The following is a 22,381-nucleotide window of genomic DNA, read 5'->3' as shown; positions in this document are numbered from 1 at the left end:
GGTAAACCCTAGAACAAAATTTTGCACTTCTGATTTGCGATTATAAGCTGTTAATTTTGTTTATTTGTTTTTTCACAATCACCAGTGCATCGACAAGTGATAACTGTGCTTTAATTATGTTTGATGTTTGGTTGCATGTGACCTTTAACTGACAGGAGAGCATTCACTCTCTTCAAGTTTGTTTATTTTCAGAATGATAAAGTTTGGGCTACAGCTATTGCAATTACTTGGCTTAGGGTGAAGCACCCCTCCCAGAAAGAGGAGTGGGAGATTATTGTGAGGAAGGCAGAAACATGGATGAAGAAACACACCACAGGCAAGGACAGCATCAAGGATGTCATAGCTAAAGCAGAGGATCTTGTTCAGAACTCTTAAGGCAGTGTGTTAGCACAAAAACACTTCAGTTTGACTTCATGATCATATCCTGATTCAGATGAGATGAGATCACATCAATATTGTCTAATTCATCTTTTTATAGACATTTGTGTGTCTTGTATCACAGTTACCAGGGGGACTGCTTATTCATGTGATATGTATGAAAAAACTTGTATTGACAGACCTGTAGTTTGATAATGATGTATTGATATATAAAACTTGGACAAAGTACTCAAATTGTTAACCCTGAAAGCAAATTGTATTGATTCTTGGAGTACTAGTTATTAGGGGTATAGAGGGGTGTTGAATACAAAAATGCCAAGCTAAAAAATGTCTCATAATGCCACAAAATGCAGAAATTCAAGATGGTTGCCAATCTGGGACTCTCTTGCATACAGAGATGGACTGACGTAATATTAATGAGTTTGACTTTTCATGGTAAATGACATTACAGACAGTGGCACCTTTTTAAAGAATATCAACTGCGTTCAAATGTTCAGTTTTCAAAATGTATTATATTTCAACAATCATGTTACGTGCAATGGGACAATTTTGTGTAGAATTCCTTGCTCCATGGTCCTGCTTACAGACTGAGAAAGTAGCATTCAACATCAACAGTACCATGTATGTTAGTCCATGGTGGCTGATGAGAATTATATCCATGTAAAGCATGTTGCTGTGATAGTGAAAATAACACCAGACTGAAACGTGAACACTAACATATCTCTTCCATTTATTCAGGTAGAACGTTGAAAAAAGTATGCTTCCTTATGTTTTCACATACAGGGAATGCAATGCAATGCTCAATTTAATGTATAAAACTGTAGAAAAATCTTGAATTATGAAAAATTCCAAAACATTGTCATTACTAACAAGCTATTTGTCATTCATCTTCATTTATGACCTGACAGAGCACTTTCAAAGACAAACTAGCTGACCGTCTTGAGGGCATATGTGATGCTATTGTATTGCACTATCATGCTTGAAACGAACCTCCTACTGTGTTGGCATATCCCATTTTCTGAAATGGTGACCAAAGTTGATACCAAGGATGTTAATAAAATAATTTTATCATTCAATCTTGAGATCAAATAACATGGGTGTCGGTTCCTCTCGCATCAAACCTGTCTAGATTATTGCACTGGAAGAAAATAAAGTAGATCTCAAACCATCTCACTGAAGGCCGACCAACAAATAAGCTTTAGTTATAGGATAGTGGGGAGGTTCATTAGGTCTGCTACAGTCAAGTTGTCTTATCCAGACCTTGAAGTCTCATCTCAGACAGCTGCTGATGAAGGAGGAGATACACAACAGATTACATCAATACACATATAGAGACAATTGTTATGTCAGTGTGTGACACACAAGCTTTCCCTTATTCTGACACACTATTACACAATGGCATGCACTCATCTGTAAATGAAAACTAGGACATGTAAAGCTCCAACATATCTACCGGTACAGATCAGGTTGATGCACTACTTACTTTCTATGCCATCACAGGATGTGATAGTGTGTTTTCAGTTCAGTGGCCACTATGAGTTTTCGGTTCAGTGGCCACTATGAGAAAGCAACACAGAAGGTGTTCTAGCTACACCATACTGATTTCATGGGACTTGGAAAGGGCTCTTTCACTTAAAACCTAGCTAGATCAACAGAGACATTCATCTGTAGAATATATGGCCTGTATCATGAAATGATAATTCATACCCAAATTCATTATGAATTGTAACCAGTACTAGCAATACATTAGTCAATCAAATATTAGGAAAATATAGATACAGAATATTAGTTTCATCATGTATCTGTAAATACTTAGACAAAGACTCCTGTCAAAATTGGTAAAACTTTCTCACAGACATTCCATTGAAAAAGGTATAAGTTATGACCACACAATCTTACAGATGTTCTGAAGTTAAAATCCTAGCCTGAGGTAATCAGAACTCCACTCAAGACAAACCATTCATTGAGACAAGGGTTGTGTCTAGTCAGGTTAATTAACTGCTTTGATGAGGTAAACCATCACCTACAGTAAAATAACATTATGCAAACACCATTTAAGGTCATTATGCAAACACCAGTTAAGGTTCGTTAAAGATCCAGCCCAGAGTAAGCAATCAAGCATCCAGTAAATGTGCCAACATGATTAATGCCACTTAGAATAGGATTAAAAGATTAAGTACTCCCCCTGTCTGGTCCTTGAAGTTGTTCTGGTAGGACACACCCCATTTTGTTTATTCCGTATTTCATTGGCTGTTTTAGGTTACACCAGTTCCCAAATCATAATCTTTGTATTGTTTCAATTGTAGTTAAATAGTCTCCACCTCCATTTGTCCATCAGTAGGGTTTAGACTCCCAACACAGGTCGACGTCAGCTCAAGCCCTCACCCCAGAGGGTTGTACCGACTCTGTGGCCACCCTTGTTATTCTATTTCTTGTTAATAAAGTTGTAATTAGCTTCTAGTGACTTTGGACTCTTTGCGGAGTTCATTCCCCTAAGCAGACCAACACCCCAGTTAGATAAGGGATTTCACTGGTACCCTCACTTGGACCCTAGACCCATATCATAACAACTGCCTGAGTTTGACATACAACAATGGAGGAGGTAAATTGGGTCAGCATGGCCATGTACAAGATATTCTGCCACCAATCTCTGACGCAGCAAGGTTCCACATCAATTGTTCACACTACCAAGCAAGTGTCTGGCACACTGCCAATATCTTCCTCCATTGACCCAAAGGGGGTGGGTTGACCAAGATGGTCAGTTACTGCCACGGCTACTCTCTAGTTACTGCCACGGCAACTCTCTCAGCCACCTATCACCAAACCTTGCCTGGAAATCACATGCAGGTGAGTTATATAAAGTACCATATTAACTCACAGAGGAATCTGCTGTCATAAGACAAACTCGTGTTTGTCAGAACTGTCCAACGCGTTGCCGGGAGAATGGAGAAGTAAATCTACAAGACAGGGAGGTGTAGATCACCGACAACACCACTCGGTGTTCACAGCAGGTACAGCTGCAAATAACAATGCATATTGTTGGCGTACTAGCTTCCAGCAGATGTAGCTTTTAGAAATATTATATTTACGTTCAGCACATCATGATGACACTGCAAACCAACGAAGATTCATACAACGTGTCCTTCCTTTCGTTACCCATAAATACACCGTCGACGTCATTGAACGTGTGTGGCAGGATTATAGAAGCATGTTTAATGTTTACTGTTACTAATATTGACAAAAGTATGCAGACCCACTGAAGGAAAACTGTCTCTTCTAATGGTCTGTGTTTTGTCCAACCTACCTCCTAGCAGGGAGCCTTATACAGATATTGTAGATTATCCCTGCCCCTAGATAGTAAAATAGAGCGTAGCGTTTTACTAGTGAAGACACGTATTTTGATATAGTACGTCAGGTGCTGATGCAATATCCACAAAACATCTTGCACTAATAAGATGGTTTGTGAAGGTTAGACTTATCAGATTTATCAGTTGTCCGCTGTGTACGCGGAAACGAAACCAGGGTACATATCATTTTCCGCAGATATCATCTTCTAAATAACCTTGAAGGTCAGTGTATACTTGGGAAGTCCTCAAGTCAACGTGAATAGAAGTACAAATATCACACAACACTGAGTCAAGATTTAGTTTTTTCACAAAGTACTCTCTTGTCCACTCTAGATATCTATTGTAAGCTTCGTCGTTTTGATCTAGATACTTGATGTAGCCTGCCAATTCCTCCGTACTTTGATACTCAAGAACATTTATATAGGAGTGAGGCGGGGCAACGCGGGCGTAGTCCCCCCCTCCCGCTACTACGGGTATCTGGTGGCGCCGCAGGGATGACCAGAACTTTTCTGTAATATAGTCTCGACAGTAGCTGTTCTCGAATGCCAGATAAAACTTGTAGTGTTTCAATACTTCATCCGTTTTGTCTGCTGGGAGATGCAGTTCACCACAGTCTCCAAAGGTGTCGACATGAATGAACTTCCTCAGTTCCCTGACAAGGTTTGCACGTTGAGCCTGGTCCCTACAGTTACTCGCTACCCACGCCACACCTCGACTCTTTGTGCTTGCAAAGTTTGGCACACCACCATTCGGCTGATTCCTTCTAAACGTTCCACCGTATGCGGAATACACTTCACTGTCACTTCTATACGTGCTTGTCCAGTTAAAAACATTGGCATATCTGTAAAAGTTGAATGCTGCATTTGGTGGAGACTCCCTAGTATGAAATATCCACACTTGGTTTGCCTGGCGTTGGCGGGGAAGATTGTCCAAGTCTTGACCATGAAACAGTACTGCTTGACTTTCCACCAGACGTGTCTTGTCTTTGGTCAGGTGGCATTTATAATCACAATTCTCGAATACTGTTGAGAAGTTCGCCGCCCAGTTGACATCTCTAAACCATGGGGTCCACAGAAGAATGGATACTGGGGGCACAACACCTCGTCTTGTGCTTCCATGAAAAAGTCTCACAAACGGTCCTCCCCCTTTCCGAGGCCGACTAATTAGAGTATGAGGATCCCACTCCACCCTGACAGCGCCTTTATGTTTCCTTAACGCAATGATAGTCATGATAATTATTACGGTACCAAGAAAATAGTATTTTCGTCTCATAGTTACTTTAGATAACCATTCACTTGTAAACGATAGAATCAGTACGCAACACGGGTCGTTGTTCCATGTTTTCAGACTACATGACTTGAAACACTAAGCCACACATATGGTGTAATGGTGCAGAATATGAGCCTCAGCAAAACGTGTGACTGAGCTGGTAGTCTCTAGTCGCCCCTCGTGCTACTTGCACCTGAAATATAAAGTGTGGTAAAGACGAGTGTTGTGTCTAATAATAAAATGTATGTACGACATACAACAGTCGGGAGCTGTTAAACCACGCCCTAATATAATTTATCACTATTCACTAAAACACATAAACTTAGCTGATTTAAAGAAAAAAAACACTCTGTGTCTGCCAAAACCAGGTTTTGATTCACTTAGTTTCATTATTTAGAGAGAAATGTCATGACCCACCCCAGACGCAAAGGCGACGTGATGGTCATTCTAAGCTCCTACTACGAGCAGTAAAACACTCACCCAGCGTCGTTGAAATCCAGTTATTTTGTTTACCAGTGACGTACATCTGCTCTAACTGAATAGTGAAAACTTTTCAACATAAAATTTATATTTGAAGTGTGACTGGTGATCTTGATCGTGACCAACTACACGAACTACTCTGGCTACTTGTCAGTCTCACTGCTACTGAAGAGGAAGGGGACTTTGTTGCAAAGTAGTCTAGTTGGCTTGGCACCGAGAGGTCCAGTTACCATGGCTTCTGGCTCGTCCCATGACTGCACAGTACTCAAATAAATTCCAAGATGCCATCTGTCATGCTAACACAAACACGCAAACTCAGTTCCAGGGACATGTTAAAGGCCAGACAGGTGCAAAGGGTTATGTCAAAAGATGTCACAGGTGTTTGATGGAGCTAGCATTCAACCACTTTTGTCATGGAGTTTCAGGTGAACACACCAACCGTGTGCAATAGGTGAACCACTGGCTTAAAGTTTCATTGCTATTCGCCTCATACACGAAGGCACACTCACAAACACATGCATAAATATATTTCTGTCTTTGAATAAACTGGTAATCTGGTAATTTTATCTTGCATGGCTGTTCCTGCTATGACCTCCGCCCCTTGGAACTATGACAAGTCACTAGTGTATTACAGGAGCCCAACCGATATATGACTGACCATTGCAATGGAACTCTCCGTTTAATATTGTTAAAAAAAAACAAAAAAGATACCAGAACTCTTACCATCTCGATCTTAACTGAATGCTTACAATTAAGTGCTTACAAAATAGTTTGACTGATGTTAAACAGATAAGCAGATAAACACAGGACAAGCAAACTGATCAGGGCAGTAAGATTAAAGTCACCATGGCATATACGTGAATTCGCCCGCGTCTCGTTTACAAATCTCTTAATCGTAACAGATATGGGGGGATGTGGTTGGTAGAGGCTTTTTAACATATCTAGTCTGAGCTTTAAAAAATGTCAGGGTACTTTTTTAGGTGTGTGGGCGGTTGGGGTTATTGCACCAGTCGCCCTGAGACAACACAGCTGTTCACAACACGTTATCGCTCCGGCAGCTGGTCAAGTCCGAATACGCAGCTCGTGTTGTCCGTTAGCTCCTGACGAAGAACTTCGTTTTCCTGGCTCTATGTGTCAAGGTAAAATGGTTTAAATACATTACCAGGGAAACCGTGCTAGTCCCGTAGAGAGCCTTCAATTGCATTTCGTCGGGATGTACACATTTACACATTTGCCGAATATCATTTTCCAAAGGCTGGGGGAAATATCATGAGCGCAGCGGATCTACACAGACTGCAGAGTATCTCAGTTAAACAAAAATGTTTATTCAGTTACCTGCAGTCAACAATGATTCCTTCTTTAGAACGTGACTCCAGCACCGTATACGTGTCTAGCGCGTGGCAATAGGCAATACGACATACTTCTTGTACAAATCGTTTTCTGACAATGTTGTAGGAATACTTACAATACAGATGTTGTTTCGATCGCTGGTAGCGACTACAGGACAGCATCAGGCACGACAACAGTTGACCCTGCAGATGACTGGTAGCGTAACAATACGCTCGACATGAATAATGCTGGCTCGTATTTCCCCACACATGAACTGACGTGTGTTGATATGGCCCTTACAGTCATGTCACTTGTCTTGTGTCAACAATTGGCGCACGAGGTGACTGGGTGGTGTGTTATCTCGCCACGGCCGCCCCCGCTATAACACTGGTATTTTGTATGTGCCCAGGCCTGACCTCCACCAAACGTATCGGAGAGATCGCTGAAATATGTCCTGACGCTTTACTTTAACATCCATGTTCCACCTGAACGATTCCAGCCTGCTCTCAACCGTATTATCCTATTGTATTGTACAAGATATGAAATACAAAATTACGATGAAGTGATGAAAAGGGTCACAGGTTTATATAGCTGACCTGAACTGTCGAGTGCAGACTGAGTGACTGATAGTTGGTGACAAACGTCTCTGTTAGACTGTGCAGACTGAATGACTGATAGTTGGTGACAGACCTCTCTGTTAGAGTGTGCAGGCTGTGTGACTGATAGTTGGTGACAGACATCTCTGTTAGAGTGTGCAGGCTGAGACATACTTCTTGTACAAATCGAAGTGCAGACTGAGCGACTGATAGTTGGTGACAAACGTCTCTGTAGAGTGTGCAGGCTGTGTGACTGATAGTTGGTGACAAACGTCTCTGTAGAGTGTGCAGGCTGTGTGACTGATAGTTGGTGACAAACGTCTCTGTAGAGTGTGCAGGCTGTGTGACTGATAGTTGGTGACAAACGTCTCTGTTAGAGAGTGCAAGCTGTGTGACTGATAGTTGGTGACAAACGTCTCTGTAGAGTGTGCAGGCTGAGCGACTGATAGTTGGTGACAAACGTCTTTTATTAGAATGTGTACAGCCCATGTCAGTGTCATTGACAGAACTGCAATACATTTTCTTTACAATCGTCTTAGCATCTGTTGATAACGCCTCGATAAGGCTGTAAACAGACCAGCAAACCAACCTCACTGGAAGTTGAGCATATAGCACCGTGTCATTCATGCAGAAAGAAATGAAAACCCCGTGCGTTCGTGCTTGTGACGATGAGTGTGAGTTTGAGGATGTATGCGTAAGTGACAATAAGAATGTGGATATACATGATAGTGATCATGTGACGATTGGGCTCAAGATGTACGTGTCAGTCAGAGTGTATGGGATGATTAGTGCTGGGATGTACATGTATCTGCCATCGGTATAGGGCATGTGGTATGTCAATATAACCTATGATCAGAATTAATAGAGCCGTGCAATGTACAGGTGGGTCTGTCACCAAGCAGGAGACCAACAATACAGGTATTTGTGTACAGACTGTACATAGCATGTCTGACGGCTATCCTTTGCTGTCTTTCAGTTGGTTGTATAGGTTGTACCCCCACTTTGCTGTCTTCCAGTAGGTTATATAGGTTGTGCCCCACTTTATCTGTCTTCCGGTAGATTGTATAAGTTGTACCTCACTTTGCTGTCTTCCAGTAGGTTGTATGGGTTGTACCCCATTTTACTGTCTTCCAGTAGGTCATATTGGTTGTGTCCAACTTTGCTGTCTTCAGGCAGGTTGTGTAGGTTGTGTTCCACGTTGCTGTCTTCTGCTAGGTTGTTTGGGTTGTGCCTCACTCTGCTGTCTTCCAGTAGGTTGTGCCTCACTTTGCTGTCTTCCAGTAGGTTGTATAGGTTTTACGTCATTTTGCTGTCTACCAGTAGGTTGTTTGGGTTTTACCTCACTCTGCTGTCTTCCAGTAGGTTGTACCTCACTTTGCTGTCTTCCAGTAGGTTGTACCTCGCTTTGCTGTCTTCCAGTAGGTTGTTTGGGTTGTGCCTCACTTTGCTGTCTTCCAGTAGGTTGTTTGGGTTGTGCCTCACTTTGCTGTCTTCCAGTAGGTTGTTTGGGTTGTGCCTCACTTTGCTGTCTTCCAGTAGGTTGTTTGGGTTGTGCCTCACTTTGCTGTCTTGCAGTAGGTTGTTTGGGTTGTGCCTCACTTTGCTGTCTTCCAGTAGGTTGTATAGGCTTTACCTCACTTTGCTGTCTTCCAGTAGGTTGTTTGGGTTGTGCCTCACTTTGCTGTCTTCCAGTAGGTTGTATAGGCTTTACCTCACTTTGCTGTCTTCCAGTAGGTTGTTTGGGTTGTGCCTCACTTTGCTGTCTTCCAGTAGGTTGTATAGGCTTTACCTCACTTTGCTGTCTTCCAGTAGGTTGTTTGAGTTGTGCCTCACTTTGCTGTCTTCCAGTAGGTTGTACAGGTTTTACCTCACTTTGCTGTCTTCCAGTAGGTTGTTTGGGTTGTGGCCCACCTTGCTGTCTTGTATAGGTTGTGTCCCACTTTGCAGATTCCCCTGTAAACTTCACGTAAAACAAGATGAACAAATCACGTTGCGTTACCTCTTGATGTAATGGAACCTTCCATAACAATGGAACTTGGATTATAAACTACAAACAAACATTATAGCAACGCCCTAAATTTGATAGTCATACGAAAACTTGCATACATGCAACGTTGGCTGTACTTAATGGGCACTTTAAACGACATTTGAGAACATGCAGTGAAGAAACCGATTCAATATTCGTTAAGTCTGAGAGAAATTAACATTGTCCAAAGCAGCGATAAACAAGGGTACTGAAACACGCCAGCATCAGGTTGAATTCCTTTACCTCTTTGTAGTACAATTCACGATATCGTGGACTTGAATGTATAATATGAATGTAAATAGATTCTGATACCGAGAAACGAGATTGAATATCTGTGTATCTGTGACTTTGACGTACAATGTATATTTTTTTATATAAACAGTTACCTTATGAAACTGAATATAGTATCACCCCCAAAGTATGTTTTCATGAAGTCTATGCAGTTTGGTATTAAACCCAGTCATCTGAGTGAGTCTGTCAGACATATTGATAATACTTACATAACAATTTGTTCAGGGATTGGAAACCCAGCTTGGATCCAGCCGGTAATTTTGTCTGTTATATACAGTTAAAGATGACAAAATATTAGGAAAAACTATGGACTTGTATCTGCAAAGTGGTGTGTAAGCGAGACAATTGAACATCAAAGTCGATGCTACCAATATCAAAAAGTAATTATTTAAATAATGTCAATTATTACCGATCAGTCCAATGTCTTATGAAAAGTACATCGATAATTAAATGGGGACTAACATAGTAAAAATATTGAAGGAGTTATCTCTTGTGATCGAATACTCACAGACGAAAGGACACTGACTCATGACAAGGGAAATGGAGGATCCTCTCCTTTCAACAGGTATTCATGAGTATTTGTACCTCATCGTCGTATGTTGTATATTTGTACCTGCAGGGTGTTCCATCTGCAAAGTATGGTATTTTTGGTGATGCCATTTCAGTGAATATACGAACAGAAAAGCTGGTTTTAACCTATATGGTCTCCTGTTTGTCTGCAAAACAGGGAGACAGAGATTGGAAATATAGCTATGAGCATATACCAACAGAAAATTACACTGTTAATGTTATTTTACATTTAAAACAAAGAAGAATACTTTATTCGGAAAGATATGTCAACACAGACACATCGAGAAGAAAGCATCATGCTGGGAGCTGAGGTCTACTGCCCCCATTGTATAATTCAATATAAAGATATAAAGACAACCTCTTATATTTATGTGTATCACTTCTAAACTTCAAATTCAATATAGCATAAATTTAAGGTTTAGAGTAGTATATAGTATTTGCTCATACGAACAATAACCGTGTTTATAACTTTTACTAAGTACAACTCGGCGTGTTAACTCTGCTCAACAGACTTAACAGTTATGCCTAAGTGTTCAGTTCTACCTAATGGTGGGGTTAGAAAAAGCCCCGAAACGTTGTGGTCCAGATTAATACAAGGCAATGTTACCCAGAAAAGTGAGTGAGTGAGTTAAAATGTAACGTCACATCGGCAATATTGCAGCCACATACTGACGAGAAATGTTGTAGGTGCACAAAAAATACAAGTAATTAAAGAACTAGTCATCGATGGAGTATCACAAAAAGAGTTAAAACTAGCTAGAATGTATTTTTAAAAGCAGAAAACTATGTTAGACAATACCATATAAAAATGGGCTATTGATCACCAACAGCTGCAGGTAGATCACCATACTAGGGACCATGGGGACTTACAGTGCTTCCGCTACCTGCATGGTCCGTAGCTGGATTTACACCATCCCTTCAGCTGCTGGCGACTGTATGCAAGTGTAGCCACAAATTAAAATGACAATAATACTACAGCCAAAAGTGTGGAAGATTAAATTTGACTTTGAATGTTTTGTGACTTACGTACCCTCTCAGGAGGACAATAGTTTTACGGTACTTCAGCCTCCCTTGTGGGTACTGCCACGAACAAACTGAGCTATTAATTTAAACTTCCGGTCAGAAAATATTGATCAGTCAATTAATCCAATTCGTTTAAAAATGCAATAATTAAATGAAAACATATATTGTTAAAAAGATCCTTCATAGTTCGTGATTTAAAATAGGTATCCCTTGTGATGGAGTATTCAACACAGTCAAGCAAAACATGCTTGACTGTGATTCTTTCATCACAAGGGATGCAAAACGGAGGATCTTAACCTTTCAATAGGTAGTTATGGGTATATCTGGTGTGGCCAATACGACATCCTCGCATGATGAACTCTTCAAATCTGGACTGACAACCCAAGTAGGTATAACCGATATAGGGTTTTATTACATGTAATTTATTGATACCACCTTGGGTGTCCTACTTCTCCTGCATCTGATCACGGATGTAAGTTCTAATGGTAGCTTTATAATCAGTGTAGGAAGTAAGAAGTGGTGTCATAGATTTGTTGAGTGCTGCCTTGGTAGCAAAATCGGCCATTGGGTTCCCAGAAATGCCAACGTGGCTGTGTAACCAACAAAAGACGATATCGTATTGGCCAGTAGCAAGATCATTATACAGTTCAATAATTTCAATTAAAAGTGCATGTTTTCAAGACAAATGTTTAATAGCCTGAAGACAAGAAAGAGAGTCAGAAAAGATGATATGTTGTTTATGTTTAGGATGTTTTTGAATATATTTAAGAGCTGCTAATATAGCGTTTGCTTCAGCTGTAAAAATAGAACTGCTATCAGGTAATCTAGAAGAGATTGTTCTGGATCCAATGACCGTGGCACAAGCTACTGCGCCACCGTCCTTGAACCCATCTGTCAACACGGATTTGTAATTGCTATATTTACTTCTTAATTGGTGATATTCTTGTTTATGTTGCATTAGTTTCCGATTTTTTAAAATTTAGGTAATGTTGGATCGACTTGTGGTCTAACCAAGGAGGTGAAGAAAGATAACGGAAAGGAGCTATATTTTTCAGCACAATGCCAGCAGCAGTAATAAATGGCTTAATTCTGTGCCCAAGAGGCGGAACAAGAGAAGATTTCTTGTACAATTCGTCATAGAGGGGATTGAACACACAGTTATATGCAGGGTTTGACTCACTGGAATACAGTTTTGTGATGTGATATAAAGGTAATTTTATACGGCTTTGGTCATGAGATGGTTCATCAGCCTCGACGTACAGGCTTTCAACAGGTGAAAGTCGAAAGGATCCCAGGCAAAGTCTCAGACCTGGATAGTGGACAGAATCTAATAGCTTTAAGTTGCTTTTGCAGGCTCCACCATATACAATTGAGCCATAGTCAAGCTTTGAACGGACAAGTGATCTATATAGATGCAGGAGGGTAGCTTGGTCACCTCCCCACTTTGAATTAGACACGGCCTTCAATAAATCAAGTGCTTTCAGGAATTTAGTTTTCAGGGATTTGATATGCGGCAGAAACGTTAAATGTGAGTCGAAAATCAGACCTAAGAACTTGGCCTCCTTGATAACTTTGATGGGAGTACCATTTAAAAACAGTTTTGGGTCCTTATGTGATTTATATTTACGGCCGAAATGCATGCCATTAGTTTTGAATTTAGAAAATATAAAACCGTTTTCAAGACACCATTTATTTGTTTTATTAAACACAACTGTAGTTGCCGTTCAATAGTACGTATATTTTTACCACGACAAGAAATATTAAAATCATCCACAAGGAGTGATCCATCGATTGAATCACTTAAAACTTTGGATAAACTTTTTATCTTAATACTAAACAATGTTACAGACGAAATACTACCTTGTGGGACACCTTGATTCTGATTATAATGGTCAGACAGGGTTGAACTCACTCGAACTTGAAACTGCCTGTCAGTCAAAAACTGTGATATGAAAAAAGGTAAACGAGCCCTTAAACCAAAATCAGGTTGTCTCGTACGCCTTCTCAAGATCAAACAATATTGTTACCGCGTGTTGTTTATTTACTACTGCATTTTTAACAAAGGATTACGATTTTTCCTGAAACCACATTGAATATTTGTTATAATCTATTGTTTACCATTCGTTCCATGGTTTTACAAACACAACTCGTTAATGAGATTGGTCTGTAATTCGAAGGATCAGTATGATCCCTGTCAGGTTTTGAAATAGGGACTATAATTACATTACGCCAGGAATCTGTGAAATTCCCTGAAGTCCATATTGAATCAAAATATGTAGCAGTGTTCCCAAACATGCTTCAGGAGCTGATAGTGGATTTCATCAGCCCCTGTTGCTGTATCGTGAGCTTGCTCTAGTGCAGTATGGGGTAACCCAGAAAGGGCTCTATGTTCATCATATAGCATCTTCTAAAATGCAATCAAGCATCTATCCCGAGTGTTTGTTGTGTAGCTTCTTATCTTGTGTTGCCAACATTCCGGAACTGTGGTGCTGATGGTGTCCTTAATTCACATAAGAAATGATACCCTTGTCGACATACGCGTTGCCAGAGATCACGTTCGATAAATTAATGTCAGTTTAATTGTCAGATATGGAAATGTGGTATTGTCAGCTAGACGTGCACAGCAGCTTTGGCAGTATCTGAGGCAGTCACCAGTGTTTGGAAGCTCTGAACATGTTTCCCATCTAGTATTCTCAAGTCATAACGAAATATCATCGTCCTTCGTATACCGTAATGGATACGAATATATACACAGATGATCTATACTATTTTACAGACCAAAGACGTGCCTTAGTCACTGAAAACATTGCGTTCCAACACCTGTCAATACAGTTACAACGACTTACTTATTGCTCCTAGTTATATGTGGCGAGAACAGTCCTACAGTCCTGGTGAATGGATTACCAAGGTGTACAGAGGCACATGACATCATGGTTCCTACTCTTTTAACCTTATAATGTTTGGCTGTTAGGAAGGCTGAGCTCAGTATCTATCTATCAATCTGTCTATCTATCTATCAGTAACTTGACCTTCACCAGTAAATAATCCTGTTAACCAAGCCGACCATTGGCAACCAGCTAAGTCGTACGAAATGTTCACTATATTTATAGTCCAACGAGGGAACCCGTGTCGTGAAGACAATGTCTTCTGCTCTCTGGTTTTCGTAATCTTTGGCTTAGTTTCTACATTCAAATTTCGGGCAGTGAATTATTTGTTGGCAAGTAACTTTCAGACGTATCTAGCCCGCTTGACTTACAACATTTGGATACCTCGTTATCATCAGTGTTTATCCTCCAATACAAGTGGGTTAAATTATGATGACATTGTTAACGTATAACTCTACTGAACAATACTAATACAGGTACATAAAAATGTTTTGACATTTTGTCGTCAGTGTTCACAATTTGTTTGTTACGAGGACGAACATATCGGGGTTAATATTTTTCATACAATACCCTAAGGCAAAATATCACTTTTCATGGTGACGTCAAAACAATGCAATGACGTCACGTTTCTTCTGTGACGTTGCGGCGACGGCGGGTAGCCAGCATGTGATTGAAAGTAGATTTGGGTTCATTTTCCTCAGTTTGAGGGCTTCGGTAATAAACAGAATATTATCATCCCCTGGAACCACTGTCCTGCAGTGTGCAGTGATGGGGTGATTGTCCGCCTGCTTTTGCAGTGATCGCGTTCTTGTTTTGGTAGGAAATGTATGGTCGGTGTTAAATATCTAGTCACCATTTGTGAAACACTAACAGTATGGTTAAAATATTAGCATTTCACGAATGCATAGGTTGTGGTAGCTATAAATAGAAAGTTTCAAGTTGCTAGGTTAAACATGAAAGAAGCAATCATCGATCATTGGCAGAACATATCTTTTCATGTAGACAAATACTAAGTTTATTGCCTAATGGTTTGATTTTACTGCATTTCTATGGGCCGGTATTGTTAATGATACACTTTCCCGCATATATGTGACGTCTTTGTGCTATTGAATGCATAATATTCATTTTATCTATCTAAATGTGATCGTGAAGTGATCAGGGTCCAATGATTGTACACCCATTGAGCATGCTTGCAGTGATCGTATTTTTTCTTGCAGTGATAGGTATCATACAGTCTTTTCAAACACGCGCTTGGACCATGTAGAAGTGAAGATGACTGAAATATATTGTTTGGATCTAAGCTTTATTGGCATAGAATCAGAAAAATAACGTCCCAGCTATTGTGCGCGAAAGGATGGAGACGGCACACCACAAGCTAATGAAAAAATGACTTTCTCGGCACTTGTGCACGTGCTTCACGAACACCTGGCTGTTCCTTTCTCTGCATTCCTCCCTCGTAAGAAATAGTGAACTGTGTGAATATTTTAATGATAGATTGTTAAACAACCTTTTTTCTTTTTTTAGGGCAAAAATTCTTCAAAACCCCCACAGAGTTGGTATGATAGTTTTCATTGACTATGCTATGTTTAACAGTTTCAGAGTTAGATTGCAATTCATCGTCCTCTTTTGAGCCAAACGGACTATAGTCGTCATTAATCTAGGTTCAAACGATGCATTGCCTAACAGAAGCCTAGAAACGTTTCTTAGAAATGATAGAACTAAGCGTGTCATCATAATGTTTATTATCACACTTCACGCCTAGATGTCGTTTTGTGATTGGCTGAGCGCTTTTCTGTTTTTTTCAACGTACCCCGCTTACAAGCAAGTAACATTTTCCCCCGGCCGCTAGGAATGCCGTACTCATTTGGTACTTCGCTGTAGTAATTTTCTATCTCGAATTACAATGATTCACGTATGATATAAGGAAATTACCGATATTTTGCGAATGCGATGGATGGGAGATAACTCTAAATTTGGTTTTCTTGGCAAATTCTAGCAAGTGGGGTGGGGGTGCCCTCTGTCGACATGGACGAACAAATTGAATCTGCTTTCAATGTGAAGAGCACACGAGACCATTTGCCATGGTGTCTACTCCATCTCAAACGCGCTTGCCTGTAACGTGGTGTTAGTGGTCTACGAAATGTATGTCGTCTGCAGGAGAGTCCGGCTGCCTTTAAACGTCGACAGTCGGTGTTCCTGAATATCCTTACATTGAAGCGTTCTGTTGAAAGATCTGCTGCGTTAAGGAATCGGTGTCATAACGCAGCGTTAATCACGTGACTATCATCTAAGACTACTGATTATAATAGTTGAAATCTGAAATCTTGAAATCTCTGCCACAGTCTACCAACAGCACCGTGACTGACTCACATAAAAGCGGATAGTAACATACAGCTGAGTTTGACCAGGCCAATGGTCTGACCCTAGTCTCTCTCACAGTCCCTGGACCACATTATTTTCCCTACATCCTAGCCTCCCTGTAATGCTAAAGTCCTCAATGAAGCAAGTCTAGATTTCTCCAGGTTCAGAATCCCTGCTCTCCTGGGGCTACCTTCCACTTCATAATAGGTTTGTTGGTTGCCTTCAAAATCATGATTATCTATTCAGACTAAGCATTAGTCACCTTTCAGCAAGTGTCAACAAATGGATTTCCATGTCGACATTTTGAATTTTGAATACAATGTGTGCCATTTGACTCAGAATGTATCGGACAATAAAGAATTAAGTGTGCTTTTCCATACTTTTGTAGGTTTGTAAAAAATCCAGTTGTATTTGTTTGAAACAAAAACGAAGATTTTACAACTTTTAAGAATTGTTGTTACGAATAGCTTGGCCCTTCATTAATGACACACGGGTTCTATTTCCAGTATGGGTACAAGGTGTAAAGCCCATTTCTGGTGTCCCCCGACAGGAAATTGCAGGAACATCGCTAAGGGCGGGATAAAAATAAATTGACAACAGAAGTATTGGTGACACTAATGACGTGTAATTCCATTATTATATCTGGACTTACAAATATCCCCCAATACGTCTTATGAATATTATTCAGAGAATAAGAAAATAGTACAAAAATACGAATTGTTCTCCTTCCACGTCCCCTATGATATACGGATTGATTGTATGTACTCCATATTGTGGTAGCCTTCGGGAAATACCAACATTTAGGCACTCGTGTCGTCAACATAGTATGACATGGGCACTCATATAATATCCTGTATATAACACAAGTAGACGATATTGTGATGACATTGTGATGACAGAGTTTACAGAGTCAGGGTTTAGTTTCAGTACAGGGAAGTGAAACACAACTCTCAAGTACATGTAGGTGAAATCGTGACTGGAATTGTCCGACTTTACCTTCTATTACAGGGCCTAGATTTTCGAAGCTCTCTTTGTGCTAATATAGTCATAAGTTAATATTAATGTATGGCGCTTACTAGTATCTTAGCGCTAAGAGAGCAGAAAGAAAATCTAGGCCCATGTGAATAAATTGTGAGGAAATTGTGCTCGTCATATCGCATTTTCACCTAATCGTCGTTACATACTTACCATTACATTTCTTTCGCCGTGATCTTCCTGGTATAGTGAAATAGATGATCGTCAACAATGCCATGTCAGTTTATACTTTCTTTATTTGAAGTGTTTTTTTCCCTTTATGCTTACAGGTACCATATCCTTCTCTTCATTACATTATGGAGAAGAAACGCGATCCATGGCGTCACGTGATCGTGGGAGCCTCGCTATCAACATTGCTGTTTTGTCCGTCGACTGCTTACGCCAACGGCGTATTCCTGATGGCCTTCATGAGAACCGGCCTTTATGATCCCGAGACAGTGTCCTGGTTGATCTCAGTGTCCAACATGATGCACGCTGTTGGAGGTGGGTGCCAATGAACCACGCTCATCAGCCATTTTCTTGTCGAGAGCACAAGAACTGAGCAGAAGAATAACACGCAGAGCTACTGGAAGTTCACATATTTATTATTAAAGGAAAATATTTATTTCATCCCGTAGCACTTGTGACAATACATTAATGAAATGAAAGCAAATTGACAACAACATTATGATTAAGGTCAATGGGAACTGTCTTTTAAGGAAGTGTGTACCAAAGATAGATGAATAGGGACGAGGGAAGTGCTCCGTCTTCTATATAGAATGTTACAAGATCGTTGATGAAGAGAGAAAAAATAGAGATGAATGTAACACGGTAAAAAGTTTGACACACCATCTGTACACACATTTGATCCTATATTTGCAGACACATGTTGAACCAACTGGACAAATTTACATATTTTAGCACTTAATGACATAACCTATCTCTTTTATCAAAGACTTAAAATTAGTAAAAGGGCAGTATATATTTCTCTTACTTTCTCTTTGTAACTCTTTCTAAATCCGGATTGAAGTTTTAAATATGATTCATCTCCTGGACATATTCTATTAGTAATATATTATTGAGAACAGTGGTGAAATGTTTTTCAAAGGCAGCTGAGTATTGTGATAGGTCTGTAAGATTTTGGATTTGATTTAAAACTTTTCCATCTGTAGAATAAAATCAGTACTACACGCATCAACAAATATCCCTGAAGATAATATGAAACTGAAATATTCTAAAAGGACCAATAAGATAATCATTATCAACTGTATCGGTCACTGAGACGATGTTCCTGATATTAGACTATGATAGGTCATCAACGGGTTTGTCCCTAATCAACACGTCTTCATTATCTAAAACTTCCTTTCATCATTTACTTCCAAATCATGTTCACCATCATTAATGTCCTGGTATCGTGCATTTCCGACTGTTGGTTTCTGACTATTACTTTACTGAAAATCTTCCATAATTGTTGAAGTGACAGTTCAGCTTCCCCCATTTATTGACGTGCTTACATATTTTGTACTTCTTATATTCCTTAGAATCTTGTCGACAGTTGCATTATTTGTAGATCCGTGTAGTGCGTAATGTTTTACGCTTATGTCTACGCTCTGTCCAAAAATTAGAGTTTATTGTTATTTCTACCTGAAGTATTTAAGTATCTGGAGAACATGACGACAGAGTGCTGTGTAAAATATGTCGCTTTCTTCAATGCGAGTAAGATGTGTTTAAAGTTTGGTTATGCGATACCATTTAACGACATACACCATCTAGTTACAGCTAGCTAATGGTTAATATTACATTCCACACAACAGTCACTATACATTCTAGTCACTACTAACCCCTCACACTAAAGTGTAGAATAACAGAAATGGAAAGTTATGTTTCATAGAAGAATTCAGTTGTTTTAATTCCTCACACAGCGAACATTAGGCAATTCAGATGGGAATGCTGTTTTCACTAAGCATCATCATTTTTATTCTTCCCGTGACAGGACCTGTTGCTAGTTTTCTGATCAGCTTAAGTAGTTGCAGAACGGCCATCATCATAGCAGGACTCTCTGCCTTCCTTGGTTTCTCCTTGGGAAGCTGTACTTCGGACATGAGGATACTCTTTGTGACGTTTGGCTGCATTCTGGGTAAAGCACTTGATTACCACCTTCAACATTAAGCCCAGTCACATGAAACATTAAGTGCAGAATTATCAAGAATACCAAGCACCACACACATTTACATTTGCGCTCATCCTCTTTGAACTACGTGTACTATACCCAAAGAGCATGATAGCCCTAGCTGTACTGCATCGACCTATATTCACGAAACATTCATATCAGAATCTCTGTTTCTGTTGTTCCAGGTGTTGGTCGTGGAATAGCGTTTTCTACTGTCAATATCAACATTGGTTACTGGTTTCGAGAGAACAGCAGCATGGCTTCTGGACTAACATTTGTCGGAGTGGGCATAGGAATGCTTGTACATCCTCGCCTTGTCCAGGCTCTTGCCGACTGGTATGGTGTGAATGGAGCACAGCTGATGATGGGAGCCATCTCATTTCACACATGTATTTGTGGTCTGCTTCTTCGGCCTTCTGTCTACGAAATGGACAAACAGCGGTCTGTAGCGACCGATAAACTTGAGAGAAAAGGAGAAAGTTGTAAGACATCATGCTTAATGTCATTTATTCACTTCAAGCAGGCAGTCTTAACAAACTATCCCTTTGTTTTTATTGCGCTGGGAATATGTCTTTTTAGTATGGCATTTTCAATCATCTTGACCTTTATGCCAGACTTCTTCAACTTCAATGGCGCAACGCCCCAAGAATCTGCCCTGGCTATGTCACTTTCAGGAATAGGAAGTCTGGTAGCACGGATTCTTGTTGGCATTATGACAAACGACCGGGCTGTCGGATCAGTGCTCGTGCTGTCAGGTAACTGCGGGTTATCAGCTGTCGTAACTCTACTTCTTCCATTCATGGTCCATTCGACTGAAGGGAGGTATCTCTACTCAGTGTTCATTGGTGCTTACTTAACATCGATGTTTGTTATGCTTGGCCCTGTTACGTTGGAGAAAGTTGGACTGGAGAACCTGGCATATGGATTTGGATGCATTCTTCTCAGTACCGGAATAATGAACTTGATAGGCCCACCTGTGGCAGGTAAACCATATAATCAATCTTTAAATTCATTACTATTATCATTTGTTCAGAATATCTTCTGGTTTTATAATGTTTTGCAAACAAACTGGATCAGGACTGATCCAATTTTAATACAATCATGAAAAAATGTCACGATATTATATACACTGTGGATAGAAAGTGAAATCCCAAATATGACATATGTTGGATTTGGTCACTTTGTAAATAGCATCGTGTAATGATTCCACTATTATGTATACTACACCAGTGTATCTACATAGATTTACTGATGTACCTCTTCCTCCAAGAGGCTCCGTAACTGGTTGTACTGATCATTCTTTGGTGACAACGGCTGAGCTTGTCTTCACTTCAAAACAAAACTGTCGGGCTATATTATGACTATGCACTGTATGCTGTATTTATTGTGATATTTTCTTAACTGCAGTTCAAGTAAGGAAACTGACAGATTCCTACTTCGCAGCGTTTTTGTTTGCCGGTAAGTGTGAGTCACCTAGAATCATTTATGCCTCTTGAAAACATTTAACCACGAATAACATTGAATTGAACACATATTCTCCTTCTTTCTTTCAGCGGGTCTTCTTTTTGCTGCAAGTGTGTGTATGTTTCTGTCGGAAATAGTTAAATACAAAGTCCTTGAAAAGAATAGGCAAACGCGGGGACCTCTGATGTCGGCCTCTCTAATCATCGATGACTCGTTTAGTGTGTCCACAATGCGGGAAGCGGCAAGTGATTCACTACTGAATCAAACAGTTACATTGAACGAAGTAGAGCATTTTACTGAAACGAATGTATGAACCTTTCCAGAAGGTCCTGTATGATATTCACTCATGTGAGCACACTTGACAATAAAGGCTCATTGACCATAAGCTACCAGAAATCGGATAGTCATCTGGTACTCGCACTATCTACTACTTGTTGATTGTAATGTGGGGATGATCCTACCAGAAACGGAAGCGTCATCTGATACTCACATTATCTACTACTTGTTGATTGTAATGTGGGGATGATCCTACCAGAAACGGAAGCGTCATCTGATACTCGCAGTATCTACCACTTGTTGATTGTAATGTGGGGATGATCCTACCAGAAACGGAAGCGTCATCTGATACTCGCAGTATCTACCACTTGTTGATTGTAATGTGGGGATGATCCTACCAGAAACGGAAGCGTCATCTGATACTCACATTATCTACTACTTGTTGTTTGTAATGTGGGGATGATCCTACCAGAAACGGAAGCGTCATCTGATACTCGCAGTATCTACCACTTGTTGATTGTAATGTGGGGATGATCCTACCAGAAACGGAAGCGTCATCTGATACTCACATTATCTACCACTTGTTGATTGTAATGTGGGGATGATCCTACCAGAAACGGAAGCGTCATCTGATACTCACATTATCTACTACTTGTTGATTGTAATGTGGGAATGATCCTACCAGAAACGGAAGCGTCATCTGATACTCACATTATCTACTACTTGTTGATTGTAATGTGGGGATGATCCTACCAGAAACGGAAGCGTCATCTGATACTCACATTATCTACTACTTGTTGATTGTAATGTGGGGATGATCCTACCAGAAACGGAAGCGTCATCTGATACTCACATTATCTACTACTTGTTGTTTGTAATGTGGGGATGATCCTACCAGAAAC

At 40.1% G+C, this 22,381-nt stretch overlaps 4 protein-coding genes across 8 annotated transcripts in view; 2 read left to right on the top strand and 2 right to left on the bottom strand.

Annotated features, from left to right (window-relative positions):
* The window catches only part of LOC137298126 (von Willebrand factor A domain-containing protein 5A-like), a 38,400-nt gene extending 36,946 nt beyond the window's left edge, over positions 1-1,454 (top strand). For 2 of the 3 annotated variants that reach the window (XM_067830229.1, XM_067830230.1), the window contains one exon: positions 193-1,127. In XM_067830229.1, coding sequence (XP_067686330.1) covers positions 193-375 — 183 coding nt within the window. In that variant the 3' untranslated portion in view covers positions 376-1,127. Of the gene's footprint in view, positions 1-192 lie in introns of all 3 variants that reach the window. The other variant, XM_067830227.1, reaches the window with a different exon arrangement.
* Positions 1-22,381, bottom strand: part of LOC137298287 (armadillo repeat-containing protein 8-like) — an 801,735-nt gene that overhangs the window by 54,789 nt on the left and 724,565 nt on the right. The window lies entirely within an intron of this gene.
* Positions 1,078-7,125, bottom strand: LOC137298128 (alpha-(1,3)-fucosyltransferase C-like). Its single transcript, XM_067830232.1, has 2 exons — positions 6,940-7,125; positions 1,078-5,187 (listed from the first exon to the last, which is right to left on the bottom strand). Exon 2 carries the CDS (start codon positions 4,995-4,997, stop codon positions 3,909-3,911), a length of 1,089 nt encoding a protein of 362 aa, XP_067686333.1. The 5' UTR covers positions 4,998-5,187; positions 6,940-7,125; the 3' UTR covers positions 1,078-3,908.
* Positions 6,505-21,628, top strand: LOC137298127 (monocarboxylate transporter 12-like). Its single transcript, XM_067830231.1, has 6 exons — positions 6,505-6,613; positions 17,860-18,073; positions 19,563-19,706; positions 19,925-20,722; positions 21,147-21,197; positions 21,293-21,628. The coding sequence occupies exons 2-6, from the start codon at positions 17,887-17,889 to the stop codon at positions 21,514-21,516; spliced, it is 1,404 nt and encodes a 467-aa protein (XP_067686332.1). The 5' UTR covers positions 6,505-6,613; positions 17,860-17,886; the 3' UTR covers positions 21,517-21,628.

This window comes from Haliotis asinina, chromosome 10, assembly GCF_037392515.1.
Source record: "Haliotis asinina isolate JCU_RB_2024 chromosome 10, JCU_Hal_asi_v2, whole genome shotgun sequence".
NCBI lineage: Eukaryota > Metazoa > Mollusca > Gastropoda > Lepetellida > Haliotidae > Haliotis > Haliotis asinina.
The sequence above is the reverse complement of the archived record's forward strand: the minus strand, read 5'-3'. Positions and strand labels throughout refer to the sequence as shown.